General features: G+C 36.8%; 1 protein-coding gene across 2 annotated transcripts; it reads left to right on the top strand.

The window, feature by feature from the left end:
- The first annotated feature begins 138 nt into the window (after window positions 1–138).
- On the top strand, window positions 139–19372 carry ccdc88b (coiled-coil domain containing 88B). 2 transcript variants are annotated; one of them, XM_079438825.1, is made up of 29 exons: window positions 139–450; window positions 1050–1198; window positions 1349–1457; window positions 3449–3518; window positions 3635–3693; window positions 3798–3881; window positions 3972–4112; window positions 4242–4384; window positions 5103–5184; window positions 5289–5447; window positions 6443–6589; window positions 6796–6976; window positions 8283–8398; window positions 8487–8576; window positions 8692–9306; window positions 9717–9896; window positions 10886–11226; window positions 12281–12407; window positions 12776–13171; window positions 13347–13508; window positions 13779–14056; window positions 14823–14966; window positions 15584–15770; window positions 16491–16636; window positions 16786–16899; window positions 17078–17226; window positions 18195–18494; window positions 18617–18682; window positions 19178–19372. In XM_079438825.1, the coding sequence occupies exons 1-29, from the start codon at window positions 385–387 to the stop codon at window positions 19228–19230; spliced, it is 4854 nt and encodes a 1617-aa protein (XP_079294951.1). In that variant the 5' UTR covers window positions 139–384; the 3' UTR covers window positions 19231–19372. The 2 variants fall into 2 exon arrangements, with proteins under 2 accessions (XP_079294951.1, XP_079294952.1); XM_079438826.1 differs by having other exon boundaries at window positions 315–450; window positions 1050–1115.
- Window positions 19373–20458: the final 1086 nt, after the last annotated feature.

The raw sequence follows: 20458 nt of genomic DNA, 5'->3' as shown, positions 1-20458 counted from the left end.
TAAGGCGCGAAGTGCATTTTTGGACAATCAGAGAATGGATAGGCAGCCTATGAGGTTTTGAGACACAGCCCTTCTGGTGCGGTCTCGCTCTGTTCAATGTGGAAACACGAGCGTCACGGGCGTCACGGGCGTCACGCTGACATGAGGACGCGCAGAGGGGAACAGTTCTAATGCAATGCAACTCTAGATTCCGGTGTGGTTTCGAAGTGTGACTAATGAAGGAAGGGAAAGGCACAGAAAGCAAACATGTTAACAGTTAAACAGTTTTATCTTGACAGTCTATTGTCAAGGGAATTACGGTAACCATGAGTGTACTCTTTAGAGTCCATTATTTAAATAATCCGTTGTGTTTTTTGGAGGAATAAAGCTGATCAAGTACAGTACATGAAGATGGACGTAGACGTTACGGAAGTGTTAGAAGAATTTATGGGAAGTGCACTTGTTACATGGGTAGGTGGTAAGCAAAAACAATTAAAGTTCATTGATAATCTTCATGTTGTTCGATAAAAAGTTTTGTAACCTTTACAAACCAGTTCAGAAGTATTCTGCAACTGTAAATAAGGTTCAGAAATGATTTTTTTGATCAATTCATGTTACTGTTAAATCTGAACAGTAACAAAATGGTAATTTTTTATGCTCTTCCATACTGAAAACTTCACACGCTTAGCTTTGTTTTGGAACAAGTTAGCTGGTTTGGTTCAATTTGATAGACCATCTTGGACCAAAAACTAACTACCAGCTGGTCAAACATTATTAGTCAGCTAAAAACAGCTATGATGCTTTATAACGGAGTTATTTTAAACAGCGAGGGATATCTTAAAATATTTCAATGATTTCTTTAGAATTTAGAGTCAACATGACACTAATAGAAAACTTTCTATTTCATCTGGACAACTGCAAAATAACTTTAGCAAACTTCATGTAGATAGGACGCAGGAATGATAAAGCATTCACAAGAGAGAACAAAGATGTTATATTCAGATCTCAGTTTTTCTTCATAGACAACCTTAATGTGAGCAGGGCATTGTTTTTTTTTTATTATCTGTAAGGTTCATCTATTTGAGGGTATTGTCGATGAGGAGGAGAATGCATCACTCTCTCAGGAATACATGGAGGTAAACTCCAACTCCCAGAATGCTGTGAGGCGGTACCTGAAGCTTACCAATGGAGTCTACCTCAATGAGGTCATGAGGATCATGTATGACAAGTGAAAGTCTAAAAAATTTAAGTCATCTATTTTGTTTTGAATAATGTAACTTGATTAAAAGCTGAATTACGATTCATTGATGATAGTTCAACATTGACTCGGCTAACAGCGACATGTTGTTTGTTTGGTTTCTTTAATCAGTGATCCCAATCCAAAGGTAGAACAAATCTACCACAATGTGGATGACGACAAGATTCTCAGGGTGCAGAACTTTTCCATCCTCAATCGACACTTGAGATCATTCTATCAGGTATTGAATTAAAGCATCAATCAAATCACTATGTGAAAACAAGAAATATCTTTGCAAGCAAATCTTGCTTGATTCCCTGACTAAAATAAAAATGCTGCCAGCACCTGATGGTAAATATCAGGTAAACAGTGTATGAATGAACAACTCAGTAACTCACTGAACAGTATGTACTGCCCCTGTAGCTGTGGAACAAGTTAGCCATGTTTGTTTTTTAGGTTTCTGTGGTTTCACTTCTTGTTTCAAATGTCCTAGCTGTGGACATGTTTTTTTGCACTGTTATTTTCACACAAAGCATGTGGAAATGACAAAGTATTTAATTTTCCGGACATTTAAAAATTAAAATGAGAGCAAAAAGCTTATAGTCATTAGAAATCTGTAGCAAAAACTCTAAATCATGGTTTTGCTTGACTTTGTATTGACCTGCATTATCTGGAATTTTTACATTAGTTCTTTTAAAATAAAAACAAAGTGTGCATGCTGACTGCTCAGTAGTTGGTTTATCTTTGAGAAAACATATCTGATTAATCATTACACTAATAGCCAAGTGATCCATACATTTCTGTGAAAGTATAAGAGAAATCTTATACTATACTTATCTTATAACCAGTGTTGTTTACTAAACAACCAGTATTAAGTAAAACTAAAATTATTAAAAATCATTTTCATTAATTTAAATAAAGGTGAAATAAAATGTAAATATTATACTCTTAGAAAAAAAGATACACAAGCTGTCACTGGGGCAGTACTCTTTCAAAAGGTACACCTTCGTATCTTATTTATGCCTAAAAGGTGCATATAAGAACCTTATAGTTTCATACAGTATTAATACCTAAAATGTACATATTAGTACCTAAATAGTACATATTTGTACCTTTTGAAAGGGTACCACCCCAACTTTTGTACCTTTTTTTTTCTGAGAGTGTAGATAAAAAGCTTAAACTTAAACAAAACAAAAATCAGAAATGTTGCCTTGGCAGCTGACAGAAGTAAAATAAGTTTAAATACTAAAATTACTAAAACTGAAATTAAAGTCAATGAAGGCTAAACAGAAATATAGTAAAAAAAACAAAAAAACTAAAACTATACTTAAAATTAAAATCGAAAAGATAAAAATAAAAGCTAATCCAAAATATTAGTAAATATTAGAAATAATACTATTTATACTAAAACATAACACCGCATATAACTTTTGACCATTTCTTTAAACAATTTCACCATGCATTCACTAGTTAATAAAATTTGGAAAAACAATTTATAGAATTATTAAAAATTAAAACAATAAAAATCACCACAGGGCATGTCAAATACCCATATGTATATGAATTAATTACACTGAACAAAAATATAATTGTATATATTACAATAATAAAAAATTATTGTGGCCAGCCTAAGGCACACCTGTGCAATAATCATGCTGTCTAATCAGCATCTTGATATGCCACACCTGTGAGGTGGATGGATTATCTCGGCAAAGGAGAAGTGCTCACTAACACAGATTTAGACAGATTTGTGAACAATATTTGAGAGAAATAGGCCTTTTGTGTACATAGAAAAAATCTTAGATCTTAGAGTTCAGCTCATGAAAAATGGGGGCAAAAACAAAAGTGTTGTATTTATAATTTTGTTCAGTGTAATTTAGTTATTATTAATTAATTTAGTTATTATTAATGTTGAATACCACATTATATCACTGTACCATGGTACTATCACAGTACATTTTATAAGAGTAAGTCATTTTTAAAAGCATTAGAAAATTAGCAGTGTAATAACAAGATCATTAGTCATACTGAATGAGATGTCAGTTGCTGCAGATTAATAAGCCTATTTTCCACAATCAAGCTTGTTTTCTTTTGGCCATGACTGCATATGAATAACTTTCTTCTTGCTCTTATGTGTGTTATACTTAAACCTCTTACTTGTGCATTGTCTGGGATGATAGCAGAGCACCAGTGAGGTTTAAATGCTTGTCATTTCTTTCACGTGTGTTTCAGGAGAATCTACAGCAGCTGGTGCTGATGCCGCTACCAAATGTTGCCGTTTTAGGTCGAGATCCCTTGACAGGTGTGGTCCTGTCATTTCAAAAAAGGAAAAATGTTGTCTCTAATTATTATTAAATAAACAGAATTTTTTAAAGTAATTAAGCTGTGATTGTGTTATGTTGGTTTCCTTGTCAATAGAGGGCGCTGTTGCAGAGCTCAGACGACTGCTACTGTTATTGCTAGGCTGTGCAGTACAGGTAACACTGTAAATTGATTACAGTGCAATGTTACTAATTTAAACATATTGATGCTTACAGTGTGTGATTCATTTCTCTCTGTTCCTATGACTCATTGTCACCAGTGTGAAAGGAAAGAAACGTTCATTCAGCAGATTCAGTGCTTGGACATTGATACACAAGCAGAGCTTGCACTTTGCATACAGGAGGTCAGTGCATTTTTAACATAGCCCGAACATAAATTCAAACTAAAGCATATTTGTGTAGTGTGCAAATAACTGTGATCTACCATGCTCCAGGTGACCCAGGACCCAAGCACAGTGCTTCCTTTGGAGTTTGGAGACATGTGTGGGCTGAATGGAGCTGAGCTGCAGACTCTCTTCTGCTCCATGGCCAAACAGATCCAGAACCTGCTCGGCCAACGAGACACATACTTGGAGGTGAGAGAATAATTTGTTTTGGCAGTCTGACAATTTCAGGTCCAAGTAGGTGAGGCTAGATATGATTAATTCACAGTTGTATTCAGAAAGGGTGCTCTTCAGCTTTGGATGTCTCTGTTTGATCTTCAGAGGATAGCAGAGCTTTGTCAGGAAAGGGAATCAACTACAACCCATATAACCACGTCAAGTGGGTTTGGAGATGGACCTCCTGAAGGACTGGCTGTGCAGCTGGCTGACAGCAAAGCTAAACTGCGCAGACTAAAACAGGAACTGTGAGTTTATTTGCAGAGCATATTTGAGGATACACTACTGTTCAATATTTGAGGTCAGTGATATTTTTAATTCAGCAAAGACATAGAAAATCAATCCAAACAGTTAAGACTTTTATAATGTTTCAAAAGATTTGTATTTCAAATGAATGCTGTCCGTTTAAACTTTCTATTCATAGAAGAATCCTGAAAAAATAGCATCACGGTTTCAACAAAAATATTAAGCAGCACAGCTGTTTTGAATGTCAAATCAGCATATTAGAATGATTTCTGAAGGATCATGTGACACTGAACACTGAAACAATGGCTGCTGCCAACACAGGAAAACATTACATTCTAAAATATATTAAAATAGAAAACACATTTTAAATTGTGATAATATTTCTGTCAGCCTTGTGTCGTGCGTCTTGTGTTTCCCGCCCTCTTGCTTCCATATATGGTAATTTTCCTGTCCTTGTTATGTTTGATTATGATTTCGTTCAGCTGTATGTGTTTAATTAGCCTGTCTATTTATCCCCCATTATCATTATAATTATTAAATGTAATGGGTGTGATTTCAGCAATGTTAAAATATCAGTACATTACTTTTTTTTAGTTTGGACTTTACAAGTAGCCTGAAATAACATTGGCTTAACAGTCAGTATTTTGTTTTGTTACACTAGTGCCACAGAAAATACACATTTCATCTTTAAAAACATTTACACATTAAAATGTTTTAAAGGGAGGATAAAGGTGATCAACTACTGGATTACAAGCAAGAAATGCAAACTATGGAGGAAGAAATAAAGAAACTACAGAAGGAAGTGAGCACACTATAATGATAATACACATTGTATAATCATTAATAAATGTGTATGGACACTGGATAGATTTCACTGACATACCGTCTTATGTTTGGTTGGCTCAGAACCGAGCGTTGCAGGTGGAAGCACGTGTGAGTCGGGGTCTCAAAGATGAGCTGGATTGTCTGCGTGAGCGTGCAGCCAGAGTAGAACAACTGCAGGCGGAGCTGAAAAACTGCACACATCGGCTCCGCAGCATGGAGCTGTACCGCACACAGCTGAAGGTAGAGGAGGAGATATACATCAGGCTGAATCATCATGCTTTGCAATTAGGAATGACAAAGTGGGGTGCTATAATTTGGAAATGGAACAATATTTTGTGCTACTTATATTCTGGCAAATGATCAGTTGTGAGAAACACAAATTGCAAAAAAGAAAACGTAAAATAAATTAAATTGTAGGGTTACTTTTAAAGGAATAATCTGAATAGTCACTGAATAAAGAATTCTGTCATTTACTCACTCCCATTTTGTTCCAAACCAATAAGACTTACTTTCTTCAGTTGAAAACAAAAGGAACCATGGAGCTGCACAATGCAAATTTGAAGATTGTATTTTATAAATACAATAAATAGAGCAACTTACACTACCATTTATAATGCATTTATTTGATCAAAATACAGGAAAAACAGTAACATTGTGAATATTACAATTTAAAATAACATGTTTGATATTGTAATATATATTAAAATGTAATTTTATTTCTGTCATTGCAAAGCTGAATTATCAGCAACCATTACTCCGCTCCTCACTCACATGATATTTCTAAAAATCATTCTAATATTCTTATTATTATCAATGTCAAAAAATATTTTGACAGTGGAAACTGATACATTTTTTTCAAGATTCTTTGATATATAGAAAGTCCAAAAAACAGCATTTAAAAATATAAATTTGTAAAAAAAACTAAATCTTACATATTTAAATTTATTGAATGAAGGTGTATTTTTTGCATTTAGATTAACAAAGTGGAGTGCTTTCATCTGGAAATAATATTAGATTAGTTAATTATTGGAGAATAATAGCATGATCAACTTTGTAGAATAAAAGCTTAAAAAAAGTTGTGATCAGTAATAAAACATGATGCATAAAGAGTCCCTGGTTAGCAGCATGAACATTCTGCAAAAATATCACAGAAGAAAGTAAGTCAGGTTTGGGTTTGGAACAGCATGAAAGTTAGTGAATGATTTCTGTAACGCTCATTTACTCTGGCCCTACAGGAGCAGCAGCAATACTGTGCCTCGCTGCAAGAGAACAAGGCACTTCTGGATGAGCAGCTGGCTGATGCTCGTGCGCGGTGCACTGCTCTGCGGGAACTGGAGAAGGAAAATCTTCTTCTCAGGCAGAAGCTTGTGGATATGGAGGGTGTATGAATGACTTTATGAACTTACAGTGTTTTAGTGTTAAGCTACCATTTGTGACTGTGGAGCTGAATTTTGATTATGTTAGGTTGGAAGAAAACTTCTATAATCTACTTTAAATTGAATGAAAGTTATATGAAAGAATTGCGTTCTTCTATAATGTGTGATGTATATTCATGATGCTTTATGGGTATATAATTGCATTTGTGTAGGAGCGAGACGTTGAGAGACAGAGGGTAGACGAGCTGTTGGAGATGAATATGAGTCTGCAGGTGGATCTCAAGCGTCAGGTTCATTCTGTGGGTGTCAGTCAGAACGTGACTCATCAGCATTTCTTCCAATCAGAGCTAGAGTCAGACGAGGATATTCAGGAAATAAACATGCCTGAGATTGGTAGGTTTTCTGCATGATTTGATATTATAATATTTGATATTATGACTCAACTGCCATCGGTAGACGATTGATTTCATGACTTCATGTATATGTATATCAATCATGCAAAGGTATATGCAGGCTGTCATGTTTAGTAATAGGCATTTATGCATACATTTACATTTCACCCTATCACTAACGCTCAATCAAGGGATAATTTACCCAGAAATTAAATTCTGTCAATGTTCATTAACCCTCATGTCTTTCCAAACCTGTATGTTGTTCTTTCTTCTGTAAAGCACAAACGGAAAAGATTAGCATGGCTCTGGATGCTCTTTCCCATAAAATGAAAATGAAGGGGAATATACAGTGCTGAGCTTTTACAAATAACACTTTCATGTTGCTTTTTCTTTAAATCTTTTTTGAAGCTTGACAATGTTCATCCACACTTTCATCATGTGGAAAAGAGAAGCAGAAACATCCTGCCTGGCTTCTCATGAGTTGACAAAGGGAATTTCATTTTTGAGTTAACTAATCCTTAAAGGGATAGTTCACCCAAAAATAAAAATTCTGTGATCATTTACTCACCCTCATGTCATTCCAAACCCATTAACCTTTGGTTAAAGATATTTTAAATGAAACCAAAAGGGTTTCTGTCCCTCATCTGAAAGTACAAGTTACCAAAATTTAGAATATCATAATTCTTTACAAAACTAGATTAAGATTAAACTCCTATTTTATGACACCTTTATAAATTTTGTTTACCTGATCTTTCAACAGAGGAAGAAAAAGCTCTAAGATTTCATTAAAAATATCTTAATTTGTGTTTTGAAGATTAACCAAATACTTTTTTTGTTTGTAATGACATGAGGGTGAGTAAATTATGACAGAATTTAAATTTTTTAACTATCCATTTAATAACATTTGCATTTAGCAGAAGCTTTTATCCAAAGTGATTTACAAAAAGAGAAACAAAAGTAATTGGTCAAGGACCAACAATATTCATAATATACAATGCCAGGTTTATTTGAAAATTAGATTAGGAAGCAAGCAAGAGAAGAGGAGAAATATCACTTTTTTTAATATGAGTGTGAGGGGGTAAGTGCAAATGTTTAAGAGTATGGGTTGGTTAAATGCTTGAGAATAAGTTGTGTCTTCAGCTGCTTCTTGAAAGTTGCAATGGTCTCAGCAGTTCAGGTAAAGGTTGGCAGCTCATTTTGAGAGGAACAGGGAAGGTTTTGGAGATGGACTTTTTGCCTCGTTATAAAGGAACAACAATGAATAACATGGAGTTAAGTGCACATGTGTCTCACTTACTGTCGTTCAGATCTGAAGCCTCTGAGTGAGGAGGTAAACGAGGCTTCCTCGCTGAGGCTTCTGGGAGCTGAAAATGAGAACGCTGAACTGAGGAGACAACTCGAGCTCTTGCAGGCTGAACGAGAGGTCAGTGGATTTTTTGACATTTTTACAAATTGATTCGGACTGATTCATGTAAATTCTCAGGTTTCTCATGTTCCTGTCTCTCTCCTAGGCTCAGCAGGCCAACCCCCCTGAGATGACTGAAGAGCTCCAGAGACACATGGACCAGCTCTCACAAAAGCTTCAAAGCACCCTCAAGGAGGTGAGGCACTTTAGATGGATTTAAAGACAGTTATTCTAAGCGTTTTGTCTACTGTCATTTTGTCCTCGTCTCAACTCTCTGAATCCGGCCCTGTCATTTCTCTTTCAACTGTTAGATGGAGTGTCTGAAGAATGAAAATAGCAGCTTGAAAATAAATCTCGAAGAGCTGAGGACAAAACAGAAACGGAAAGACCTAGAAGAAGAGAGAACAGCCTCGGAGGGAAAAGAAGGGAAAAAGCCAATAATCCCAAGAGGGGAATGCGAGGGAAATGACACGAGAAGAGAGAAACACGATGGAAAAGGCGGCGTAATAAAAGCCCAGAGAGAAGATGGAGAAGGGGGAGAGGGGGGCGACGTAATCCTCAGCGAGAGAAAAAAGAAGGTTATAGATGAAATGAACACCAAAGAGAGAGGAGAGGCCGAGGGTGAGAAAGAAATTGAAGGGAAGACAGACATCACAGAAGAGACGTCTCAGACGTACAGCACAGAAGCCCAGAAGACAGAAGATGATCAATTCTCCCAGGACACCCTCGCCCTGCATAACCAGCTTCAGCAGGCCCTGGAAGAGGCTGACAGACAGACCACTTTAGCCCAGGATTTGCGCTCCAAACTGGCAGAGCAGAGCAAGAAGGTCTTGGAGGCCGAATATAAGCTGGTTTTCTTGGAGGCTGAGAACCAGCGACTGAAGAAGGCAGCAGAGAGCCTCATGGAGGCTAGGAAACAGATAGAGGTAATGAACCATCAAGTTATGACATAGAAAAACCTAATTATTATATCATTGCTCAATCTACACACTTCAACATCCACTCAAAGCCAGAGAACGGTCCAGTCGATAACAGCAGTGATTCACAAAGTAAAAACGCAACTCCCTGCCTCTATCAATTAAGAAAGACATTCAATGTGGTTACTAGACCCACGTAAAACAAGGACTATTTCTCACAATATTGACTTTTTCCACTTTCACTCATTGTATCATATAGCATAATGACCTGGGATTGCAACTGATGAGATGCCGGCCTTGATTTCCTCAAAGAACGATCCATGAATCATCACTAGTGTGCCTTTAAGCACGGCACTCCACTTTGATTTGCTTTGGATAAAAGCGTCTGCTAATAACTACTTAATATGTTTATCTGTCAGGTGCTGCAGGGTGAGTCTATGCAGCAGGAGGAGGAGCTGATGCATCTGCGCAGTCAGGTGGAGTTTCAGAAGATGCAGGCTGCAGTGATTGCTCAATTAGAGGGCGAGAGGGCAGCCTTGGAGAGGGAGAGAGAGACTCTCAGGGGCACCGTAGACTCGCTCAGGGCTGAAGTGCGCAAGGTGAAGCGGGTTATTTGTTCGGCCTTTTGCTGTACTACAAGATATGAATTACATGACCAGGGAAACATTGAGATTAATGGTGCCTACATGAAAATTATGCTGTAACAATGAGTGGATATCAAAAACACAATGGGCAGAGAATCAGCATGGGTAACAGTGATAGATGATAGTTGGTCTTTAAAGTGGTAGTTCACAGAAAAATGAAAGTTCTGTTATCATTTACTTGTTCAAACTCACATGCTTTCTATTGTGGAAAGCAAAGGAAAATACATACTTTTAAACTGAATGACAATTAAGGTTGCCAAGCCCCCAAAAGAATAAAAAACACCATAAAAGTAGTTCATATGAATATATTAGTCCATATGCGCTGTATTGTATGGATTTGTGTGAGGAACAGACCAAAATCGTACAAATTTTAATCTCTTAATTCTCATTTGCATATTCAAATTTGGAGAATCAAGATGCCTCACGCCATGTTTAATGTCAGTAATGCCGTTGGTTCTTGTGTGTCTCGTGACTGAACATGATATGCCAACTTTAAATTTGTAGATTTGAGAGTCGTTCTGAAAGATGTTCAGTGAAAAATCATTTACATTTCAAATTAAATCCATATATAAAGCTATAATATAGCTTCAAAAGCCTTTCAATTACGCATACCTGTCATATAGATCACTTTTTGGTCAGTAAGATTTTTGCTTTGACAGAAATTAATACTTTTTATTAAGCAAGGAGGCATTAAATTGATCTGAAGTGACAGTAAAGGCTTTTCTTTGACTTTGACTCCATTCAGCATTTACTTCTGTTGTATAGAAAAGAGCTATGTAAAAATCTCCTTGTATATTACAAGGGGCATTAACAGCATAAAGAGATTCAAGCATAAGTAAATTATGACAGAATTTAAATTTTTAGGTCAACTGTTCCTTCAAATCTGAGGAAAAGTGAGTGTTTTTCTATTTGTTGACCTAACTAAGCAAACTATTTTTTCATAGGGTGATCAGTTAGAGCTGACCAACCAAAACCTCAAGGCAGACCTTGAAAGACTGGGACGGACCTTAGAGTCTGCCAAGCGGCATGAAGAAGAGCTACAAGCTGAACTGCGAGAATCTGGCGTGGAGGTGGAGTCTCTGACTCGAGGGCGGGAAGAAGCGCTGCTTGAAGTCATGCGACTGGAGCAGGAGAAGGAGGCATGTCAGGCAGAGCTGGACAGTCAACGGCGTGAAATACGACAACGAGAACGAGAAATGACCAGACTTAGACAGCAACTGGAAAGCACAACATCTGCCCTAGAGCATGGCAACCAACGAGCCTGCAGCCTAGAGGCACAAAACAGGTAAAGTACATGTAAAGGGACCTTTGCACTTATTGAAATGTCACCAAAAAAAACAATAGTTTCATTATTTACTCTCATGTCATTCAAAATGAATATGACGAATCTTTATACATATAAACACTACTGCTCAAAAGTTTACAATTTTATAAGAAATAATACTTCTATTTAGCAAGAAATTGATCAACAGTGGCAGTAAAAACTTTAACACTGGTACAAAAAAAATTATATTTCAAATAAATGCTGTTTGGAACTTTCTATTCACCAAATATAAATATATATATATATATATATATATATATATATATATATATATATATATATATATAAATCACAGTTTCCACAGAATGTTAGTCAGCACAACTAATCTGAAAATTTATAATAAACATAAATATTTCTTGAGCACCTAATCAGCATATTAGAATAATTTCTGAAGGATTATGTGACTGCTGCAGAAAATGTAGCTTTGTCATCACAAGAATAAATGACATTTTAAAATAGAAAACAGTTCACAATATTACCATTTGTACTGTATTTTTAGACAAATTAATGCAGTGTTGGTTAGCATAAGAAATTAACTTGGAAAATCTCACCAATGTTACTTTTTTCGATGAATGTCTTGTCATATTATAGTGACCTTGTTCTAACAAGCTCCAAAAATGTCCAAACACCATGAATGTAAACTGGTGCGTTATATTTCTTTTGACCCAAGTTCAAGTAGTTATTCACTACAGATAATCTTCCACTGCAGCTTTCATATCTCTAATAGCATTGGTTCTCATCTGTCTGTTGCTCACAAAACTTGGAATATAGTGTGAGTTGTCTGGACCACCTTTATGATACTTTTATGATGGTGTTTTTAATCTTTTTTTAAGTCACAAAAATGGAACAACAGATAGACGAGTAAATAATGAATTATACTTTCACTTTTATTTGTGAACTATTTCATTTATTTCACACAGAACCCTTTGTCAAATTCCTTCTGATCTTATGAAATAAATAGCATGACATAAGAATATTATGTATATCACTCACTACATCTGTCATCTGCCCACAGACGCATGTGTCAGGAGATTTCTCAGCTCAAAGAGACATGTGCCCTGTTTGAGGAGCTGCAGAAAGAGAATCTGCAGCTCGGTACACTCAACGCTGAGAGCAAGGTCCAGATTGACTCCCTAACAAAGGTCTGTGCAGTATTCAAAGCATTTGTTTGTGAGATCTGAATGATAAAAGCAATTACTATAGTGCTTCAGTACATCATATTTCTGCAATTATGTTCTCTTGGAGGTCCCACTGAGCTGAGATCTTGCAAAATGGTCTCCTTTTAATATTTCCTTTCAACTAGATAATTGTTTTCTAGCTGCTTTTTTATCTGAAAATCCTCAGCGCAATTAGATTTCCCCTCCTTGGACAACTGTGCTGAAAATGCATCTTTGTGAGATTAATGAAAGCTGTTATTGCTCAGGTTTTCCTAAAGAGGCACGTGGTTGGTTCTGGATAAAGCTGGTAAAGTACAGCAATTGTCTAACTTTAATATCCCACTCACAACCAGGATCTGGCTAATGAGAGTGCCCATTCCCGAGAGTTATCCAGTCAAATCGCGCAGCTGAACAGAACACTTGAAGAGCTGCAGACCAAGTTTGAAATGGCAGCTACACAACAGCAACGATCATCTCCAGAGGTTGCTTTTTCACCTCCTGACTCACACACACAGAGAATCGAGGGTTGTGAATCAAACAGTCAGTCTCCACTGCTGTCAGGAAGCCCCCAGGAGGCCACTGTCAGTATTGATAAGGCTAACCACAACCAGAGCTTGGGGCCTACAGACTTTATCTATGCTGCAGAAGACTCTGAAAACACAAGGAACAAACAACCACACACAACGGCAGGGACTGGCACTGGCAGCCAAGAGGCGTTGAGTCAAAGAATGATAAATACGGAAAGGGAGGTGAGATAAAATGCAAAACACACACTGAAATGTCATTACGTTTCGGGCCCTGCAAGGCCACTTCACGTATGCCTTTATTCAAACATCATTAACGCCGTCCAGGGATTCTGATTACATTCTAAATGAATGGATATCAACTTGTATGCTGAACTCCATGCCTCTGGTTGTATCCCAGAATGCAGTGCTGCAGCGAGAGCGGGAGGTGTTGCTGTCTCAGCTGACTCAGTCTCAATCAGCCTGTGCTCAGCTCAGAGAGCAGTTGGACGCCCTGCAGCGCCACTCCATCTCGCTGCAAGAGAACTCCGCTAAATTACAGGCCCTCAACACCAAACTACAGGTGAGTGCTTGATCGAATGTGGGTTGCTGGTCTCTAAATGGACCTTTGACACTGAAACAAAGGCTGGGGTATTTTAGAAACAGACATTTGTTTAAATCTATATTAGTTTTTACAGTGGGTGGACACTAACAGGTTTCAATCAGACCGTTGATGGAGCATAAAACTACACCACTTTAAATTATACAGGCTTTTCATAAACAGGTTATTTCCACCCCAATGGCCACACTCTCATTACATCTGCTTTATTGTACCCTCTTTCCTCTCACTTAGGTGGAACAGGCATCTCTTAGCTCTGAACATGCGGCGGTGTTGGCACGTTGCAATGAGAGCGAACTGCGCTGTGCGGCTCTGGAGGCGGAATCAAGGGTGTGGCTCAAGGAGAAGGAGGAGTCAGTGATGCGCCTGGAGGCTGTGAGGCGGGATCATGAGAGATTGACAGCTCTGCAACAGAGACAGGAGGCGGAGTTAGAAGAGTTGCTGGTCAAACACAGTCAACTGAAAAGCAGCAGTCGCAGTCTAGAAGCTCAATATAAAGACACTGAGGCCAGGTACACTGCCTTAGACAAGTTGCATTCATTGAATTAATTAAACAATAAATTAATAAGCATTTATTTATTTGAAATTAAATTAATTTATAATAATTTGTTTAATAAAAAAAAGGCTATTCACATAAAAGGTCAAAGTGGAAAAAATGTGAGGTTATGTATTTAATAAATAAATAAATTTGTAATTATTTAATAATTATAATTTTAGCATACTCCCTTAAGTGGTCTAAGCAGAAAAAGGCAAGTTTATTTATTTAATAAATTAAGAATAATATAACAATACTTTTAGATAATATATGATTTTGTAAGTTATTTCATAGCTTGTCCTAAGTAAATCTGTGATAAAGCAAAATATTAATACACAAGGTTGTTAACATGACTTGTACTTTAGTAAAAAAAATTTTTTAAATAAATGCAGTTTCAAAAAAGTATTAAAAAGCATTAATATATTACTAAAATAAAACCTATAATAACACACCAGACACACTCATCCACAGATTTTTTGTTACACATAAAATTCTTACATGTAATACTTTTACACATAAAAAAAGCTTGGTTCTAATAAATAGTATGTTAATATAAAAATAAATAACTATTGTAGTATTTGTTTATTGTTGTTAATGTAATTGTTTTCCCATTTGTCTTTAACATCAGATGAAACATGAATTTACAGTAGCTGAAATAAACTAAATTATCTCTTGATTTATAATTTAACGAAATATCTTTGACTTTAATCTTGTAAAACGTTCTAAATGCTGTACTTGTCTAGATATGAGAAGCTGTTGGAGCGAAAGACACAGTTGGAGGAAGCAGAGGAATCGATACGTGTGGAGAGACAGAAAATGGAGAAAGTGACACAAGGGCAGGTGGAAAACGAGAAGGAGCTGGAGAGACTGAAAATGGACAATGAAAGGTGAGAGAAAGTCATTATTGCAGTGACCACAATACTGGGTTGAAGTTACATTTGAGCAGATTCATAGGAAAGAGAGCGGAAGTGATGACAACACTCACCTCAAACTGTTCTTCCCCCACTGTGGTGATGGTAAGCCCCACCAAAGTCTCCCCACAACATGAATCATTTCATAGCCAGTTTTCAACAGTTGTTGCCATGGCGTGACAGCCCATGAAAATATTTGTAAAGCTGGTTGCTTTGGTGAACAGGATAAAAGAAACATTTCTTCATAACCCAGCAGGAGGAAGTTTACTTGTATTCAGTAGTTAGATAACTGTGTTGGTGTAGATTGGTGCTTTGATCACTTGTCTAGATGCATGATGGTTGTATAGACAGACTCACAGAAACATGTCTGGGCTTAACTTTGAAAATCAAAAGAAATATTTAGCATGAAGAAAAATGAAGCCTAAATTACATGTACTTTTAATTATTTAGACTTGTTTAGAAACATAATATCACAAATGCCCAAAAAAATTATAAAAATTATTAAGCCTTCTTTTAACCTTATTTGTTTTGGGAGTAAAATATGACTTTCATGAGATGTGTCGTTTAGTGTAATTCACCTGTTTAATGTGTAGATATCAGAACCTGCAGAGGGAGTGGGTTCAGGTGCAGTCCGAGCTGCTGGCTCAGAGTTCAGTTCTGCGGGCAGATCTGAGTACGGCTCAGCTTGAACGGACCAGACTGGAGGGAAAACTCAGCACTCTTAAAGAGCAGAACCAACAGCTGGATCTCAACAGCGTCCGTCTCAGCAGCAAATACCAGGTCTGAGCACAATGCACATTATGACAGTTCTGTGTGTATAATACAGTATATTTCATTTCTTTATTTTTTTTACTTTTAAACAGCAAGAACAATTTTAATTAAACAATTATATTTCATTAAATGTATCAGTGAAGTCTATGTTACAACAAGTTTCTAATTCATATACAGTAAGTGCTGTTATTTTTAACTTTCCATTGCTGAAGATGACAAGTTTCCACAAAAATGTTAAGGAGCACAACTATTTACAGCATTTATAATATTAATGTTTCTTGAGCAGCAAATCAACATATTAGAATGATTTATGAAGGATGTGACACTGAAGATGGGAATAATTACAGGAGTTCATTACATTTTAAAATATATTAAAATAGATTTTATAGATTACAATAAATTGAGTTAAATTGTAGTAATATTTTACTCTCTCTCTCTGTGTGTGTGTTTGTATGTATAGCCTTTATGAGATGTCTTTAACTGTAATTTTTTTGATTGAATTCTTGTTCATTTTATGTGTATTATTTATGTCATCTTTTGTTTAAAAGTTTTCAAAATGCAGAACATTATTTTAGAATTATTTACAGGTTTAAATTGTGTGGTTTTATGCATTTCATTATATTGAAAGTCTGTGATTAATCACAGTAATTACAAAAAAGTTTAACAATAATTATTGTAATTTATAGTATAATTTATTGCCCTAGTATTTACAGTATATGTTTTCTCTAGCTCCTAACCCAGCTGAAGGCAAACTTGGAGGAGGAGAACCGGCATTTAGTAGAGCAGAACCAGAATCTGGCCAAAGATAACAAGGCCCTACTGGAGAGCAGCCTGGAGAGACGAGACCAGCATCACAACCAGCAGAGAGAGTACCTGTACGAACACACACACACACACACACTTGCAGCTCACTTTTATCCACTTTTTTTCACATGCACCATGTAGAAAATTCAGCACTGGACAACTTGCATCAGTAAACAACTTGTGTTTTTCTCTCCCATCTGTCCATCTCTCTCCACCTCAGTGACAAACTCAGCGAGCTGCGCAGGGAGAAGCAGAAGCTGGTGGAGAAGATAATGGATCAGTATCGTGTTTTAGAGCCAGGTCTGCCTGGCATGTGTCCACCCAAACAACCAAAGTTAGTCAGGCTTTAACATCTGTCTCTAGCAGACCTTTTCACCATGGACTCATTGCTTTACTGACTGTATGCTCTCTTTCATCTCGACATCCTGTCGTTTTTCTCTTTTACCTTTTTTGATGTATCTGAATCTTGCTGGCTGCCTTTCAGTCACCTATAAACTCTCTTGTGGCTTCAGGAAATCAAACTGGATAGCGGACCGCATGAAGAAGCTGATAAAACCTAAAGGTGGAAGCAAAGAAGGCCGCGCTCAGTTTATTGCTGCTGGAAGTATAGAGAACCTCGCGGATACTGTAGACGGTGCTCCCATCTCAGCTCCAGTGCCTGGTGAGACTGCAGAGCTGTATGGCTGGTGTAATAACATTAGATGTATTGTACCACAGAGCGTAAGAGAGTGCCAGTAAGTTAAGGCTGCAGGGTTCCCTCGACTCTGTAAAACACAAAAAAGGTCCCCAAAAGCCCATAACAATGAATGATGCTGTTACCCTACCACATTATGCCATTCCCTTGGATCACAACCAGACATAGTAATTCTGTGTTTATGTGAAGGAGCAATGGAATGGAATTTGCAGATCAAATGAGTATTGCACCGAGTGTATATAGCATTGAGATTTATGGTAATATAAATACTAACAGTAACAGTGTAACAGTACTTATATGTATTGTATTTTCTGTGTATATGGTAGATATATATAACATGGCATTGACTTTGAGCAAAGATTTGTAATTTTTAGAATATCCAATATGCTTTTATTTTAATTATTGCTTTGCTTTGTCGTTCTCATAAAAAAAGTTCTCTGTTTTGACAAGTATATAAATATTTCATACATTTAAATCAGTATTTTACCAGTTTATGGGTGAATGTCACAAAGTATTAAAAATCTTTTTAGCACCATAATTGTTTTCTTGACAACCAAGTACATTTCACCTCAAATTCTCAATGCTGTAACGCGTGTATGTATTTTTTAAAAATGATCTTTTTTTATTTTTAGTGGTGATCTGTTTTTTATAAACAGCATACATTATCAGCATAAAATAAAAGCAAAGGTAGCACAAGAAATATTCACAAGATATTTTATTACATCTATGTTTTTGTAATTGTTTATATATTACATATTTATATTATTTAATATTTTTCGAGTTAGAATAAGGAGAATTTGGGGGGATAATGTGCTTAAAAATGTTGAAAATAATTGTCATGTTTGAGATTCATCCATAAAAACCTTTACCTCACCAGAAAGAGAATAAAAATGTTATCTTTTACAAAGTACACTCTTTACTGTTTCAACCCTCAGGTCATGAGCAGGATCCCATCAGTGCTCCTGTGTCCCCGAGTTCACTAAGGAGAATCTCATCTCAGGCTGAAGACGATCAAACCAAAGCTAATTTGCGGACTGGTCGGCGCAAGCTGGGCTCCCGGCACGGCTGGGCTCTCGGCAGGGGCAGAGGAGGAATTTCCCAGTCCTTCAGCCCAGGAGACCAGCGTGTGCAACCTCGCAGCCGTCTGCGCTCTTCCCAAACAGGCGCCACGGCCCTCTGGGAACATGACGGCAGTCCTACACCCAGCCAGGACAGCCCTAGTGAGGAGGGCAGAGGTAAGAAGGGTAAAGATTATAAACTGGATAGGGTAGAAGAAAATTAAATTTGCTTAAGGTTGTAAAATAACATGCATTGTATTTGTTTTGTGTTGAATATAATATCTGCATGTGTGTTTTAGTTGATAGTGAGGAGAACATCTCACCTGCACACTCTGATGTCAGCCGTGTATCATCTGGAACTGAAGGTCAGGCTACAGAAGTGTTTTTTAACTGGTGGATTTTTTGTTTGTGACGTCTTATAAAGTGTCACGTTACAATTTTTTGCCACAAATTCATCTGTCAACTGGTAGAAGCTAGACACATTAGGTTTATGCCATAATATTGCTCCTACGATCATACCTGTCAAACTACATAGGGTAAAAGAAAGTCAAATGCAGAAATTACATATGGGTCCACTTGTCTTTCAAAACTATTATGTCAATATAAAAACAAGCATTCTGTTCTTTTCCATTCGGCCTGTCATATTAATACATCTGAATATATTATGGGGCCAATTAATATTTTCAATTGAAAAAAATCATGCATTTTAAGAAAGTTTTGTTTGCTTTAAATTATGTGCAGTAATTAGCCACTTAAAAATCAGCAAGACCAGTTCAAATTCCTTTAATTATTGAATATGCCTTGATTTATTTTAAGAATGCCCAAAAACATTAACAACATCTTTTGTCTCTTTCCTTTAGATTTTCACTCCAGTTTTGACAAGCCACAGGACACAGAAAACAAACAAGTATAAAGCAATCACAATTTGTTAATGCTCATTTAACTACTATTATCTATTACTATTATTTACATTCAAAACATCCATAAAGCATATAGTATACACTTGCAATGTAATGGTCCAATACATTTACTGTGGGAAAACAAATAAATGATTTAAAAAATAACAACAACTCCATATATTTATAGACGTGCGACTTTCCTGAAATATTATAGTAAAAAATTACTATACTAAAATATGTGGTGGTTGAGGTTGTAGTTCCTATGCTCACCGCTATGTGGCACTGTAATGCCCAGTGGTTGGTGTGCTGGTGCCTTTGTATCTGTATAATTATGGAGTGTCTTATACAAACTGATGCTAACAAGATATTTATGAGAGCAGATTAATTCATGCTGTCTCGTTGGGGAAAAAAGCTGACACTTTGGAGACTTTGACATTTAAGAAGGAGGCAGATGATGATGGGGGTCTTAAAACAACGTGGGTGCGGGCAAAGATTTTTATTTTTTTTTGACAATCCTTGGCTGGGGTGACTCATAACTCAAAAACGACAAATGGAACGCTAGACCTTTTTGTTGATGAATTGATGATATACTGAGCACGACGATGCACAGTTTAGAGAATGTCATCCAGTAGACCGCATTTTAAGCAATGTCTTAAAGATGCTGAATTCAGAATGTTTAGACCATGCATTAAATAAATTTATTGTCACGAAGATGCCAAAAACACTATTTTTCAGCCGAACAAAGAAAAGCAACTGTGAAGTTGTCAGAATTTCAGCTAAAATTAGAGGACCCCTTGAGAGTAGCCTTCATTAAGTTGAGAGGAGAATGATTATTATGAGATCTCATGGCCTGATTGCCTCTCCAACAGAGGCCTTAAAACAAAGCCACCACATTTTTATACTGAACAGATCGTATATGCAACTATTGCGAGATGAGATGTGACCTCCTGACTCCCTGGAGTTTGTTGAAGATACTAAGACTTTGTGGGGATCATCTGAAATATGGTCAGCGGTGATAGTATCTTTCAGAAGCACTCTCATCTAACCCCATTCGTTCCTGCTTTCTCCTTCCATCAACGGTTCCCGTCATGCTCCCTTCCCTGCAGGCGTGCTCTCCTCCTCTCTCTCCCTCCCTCACTTGTTTCTCCCCCAGTGTATTAAAGGCTTTGACGCTCTCAGTAAAAAGCTGATTTATTTTGTGGAGGTATCGATCGCTCTCTGCATTAAAGATTATAATTCATT

Source organism: Barbus barbus (assembly GCF_936440315.1).
Source record: "Barbus barbus genome assembly, chromosome: 17".
Taxonomy (NCBI): Eukaryota; Metazoa; Chordata; class Actinopteri; order Cypriniformes; family Cyprinidae; genus Barbus; species Barbus barbus.
This window is presented reverse-complemented; position numbering and strand designations above follow the sequence as displayed.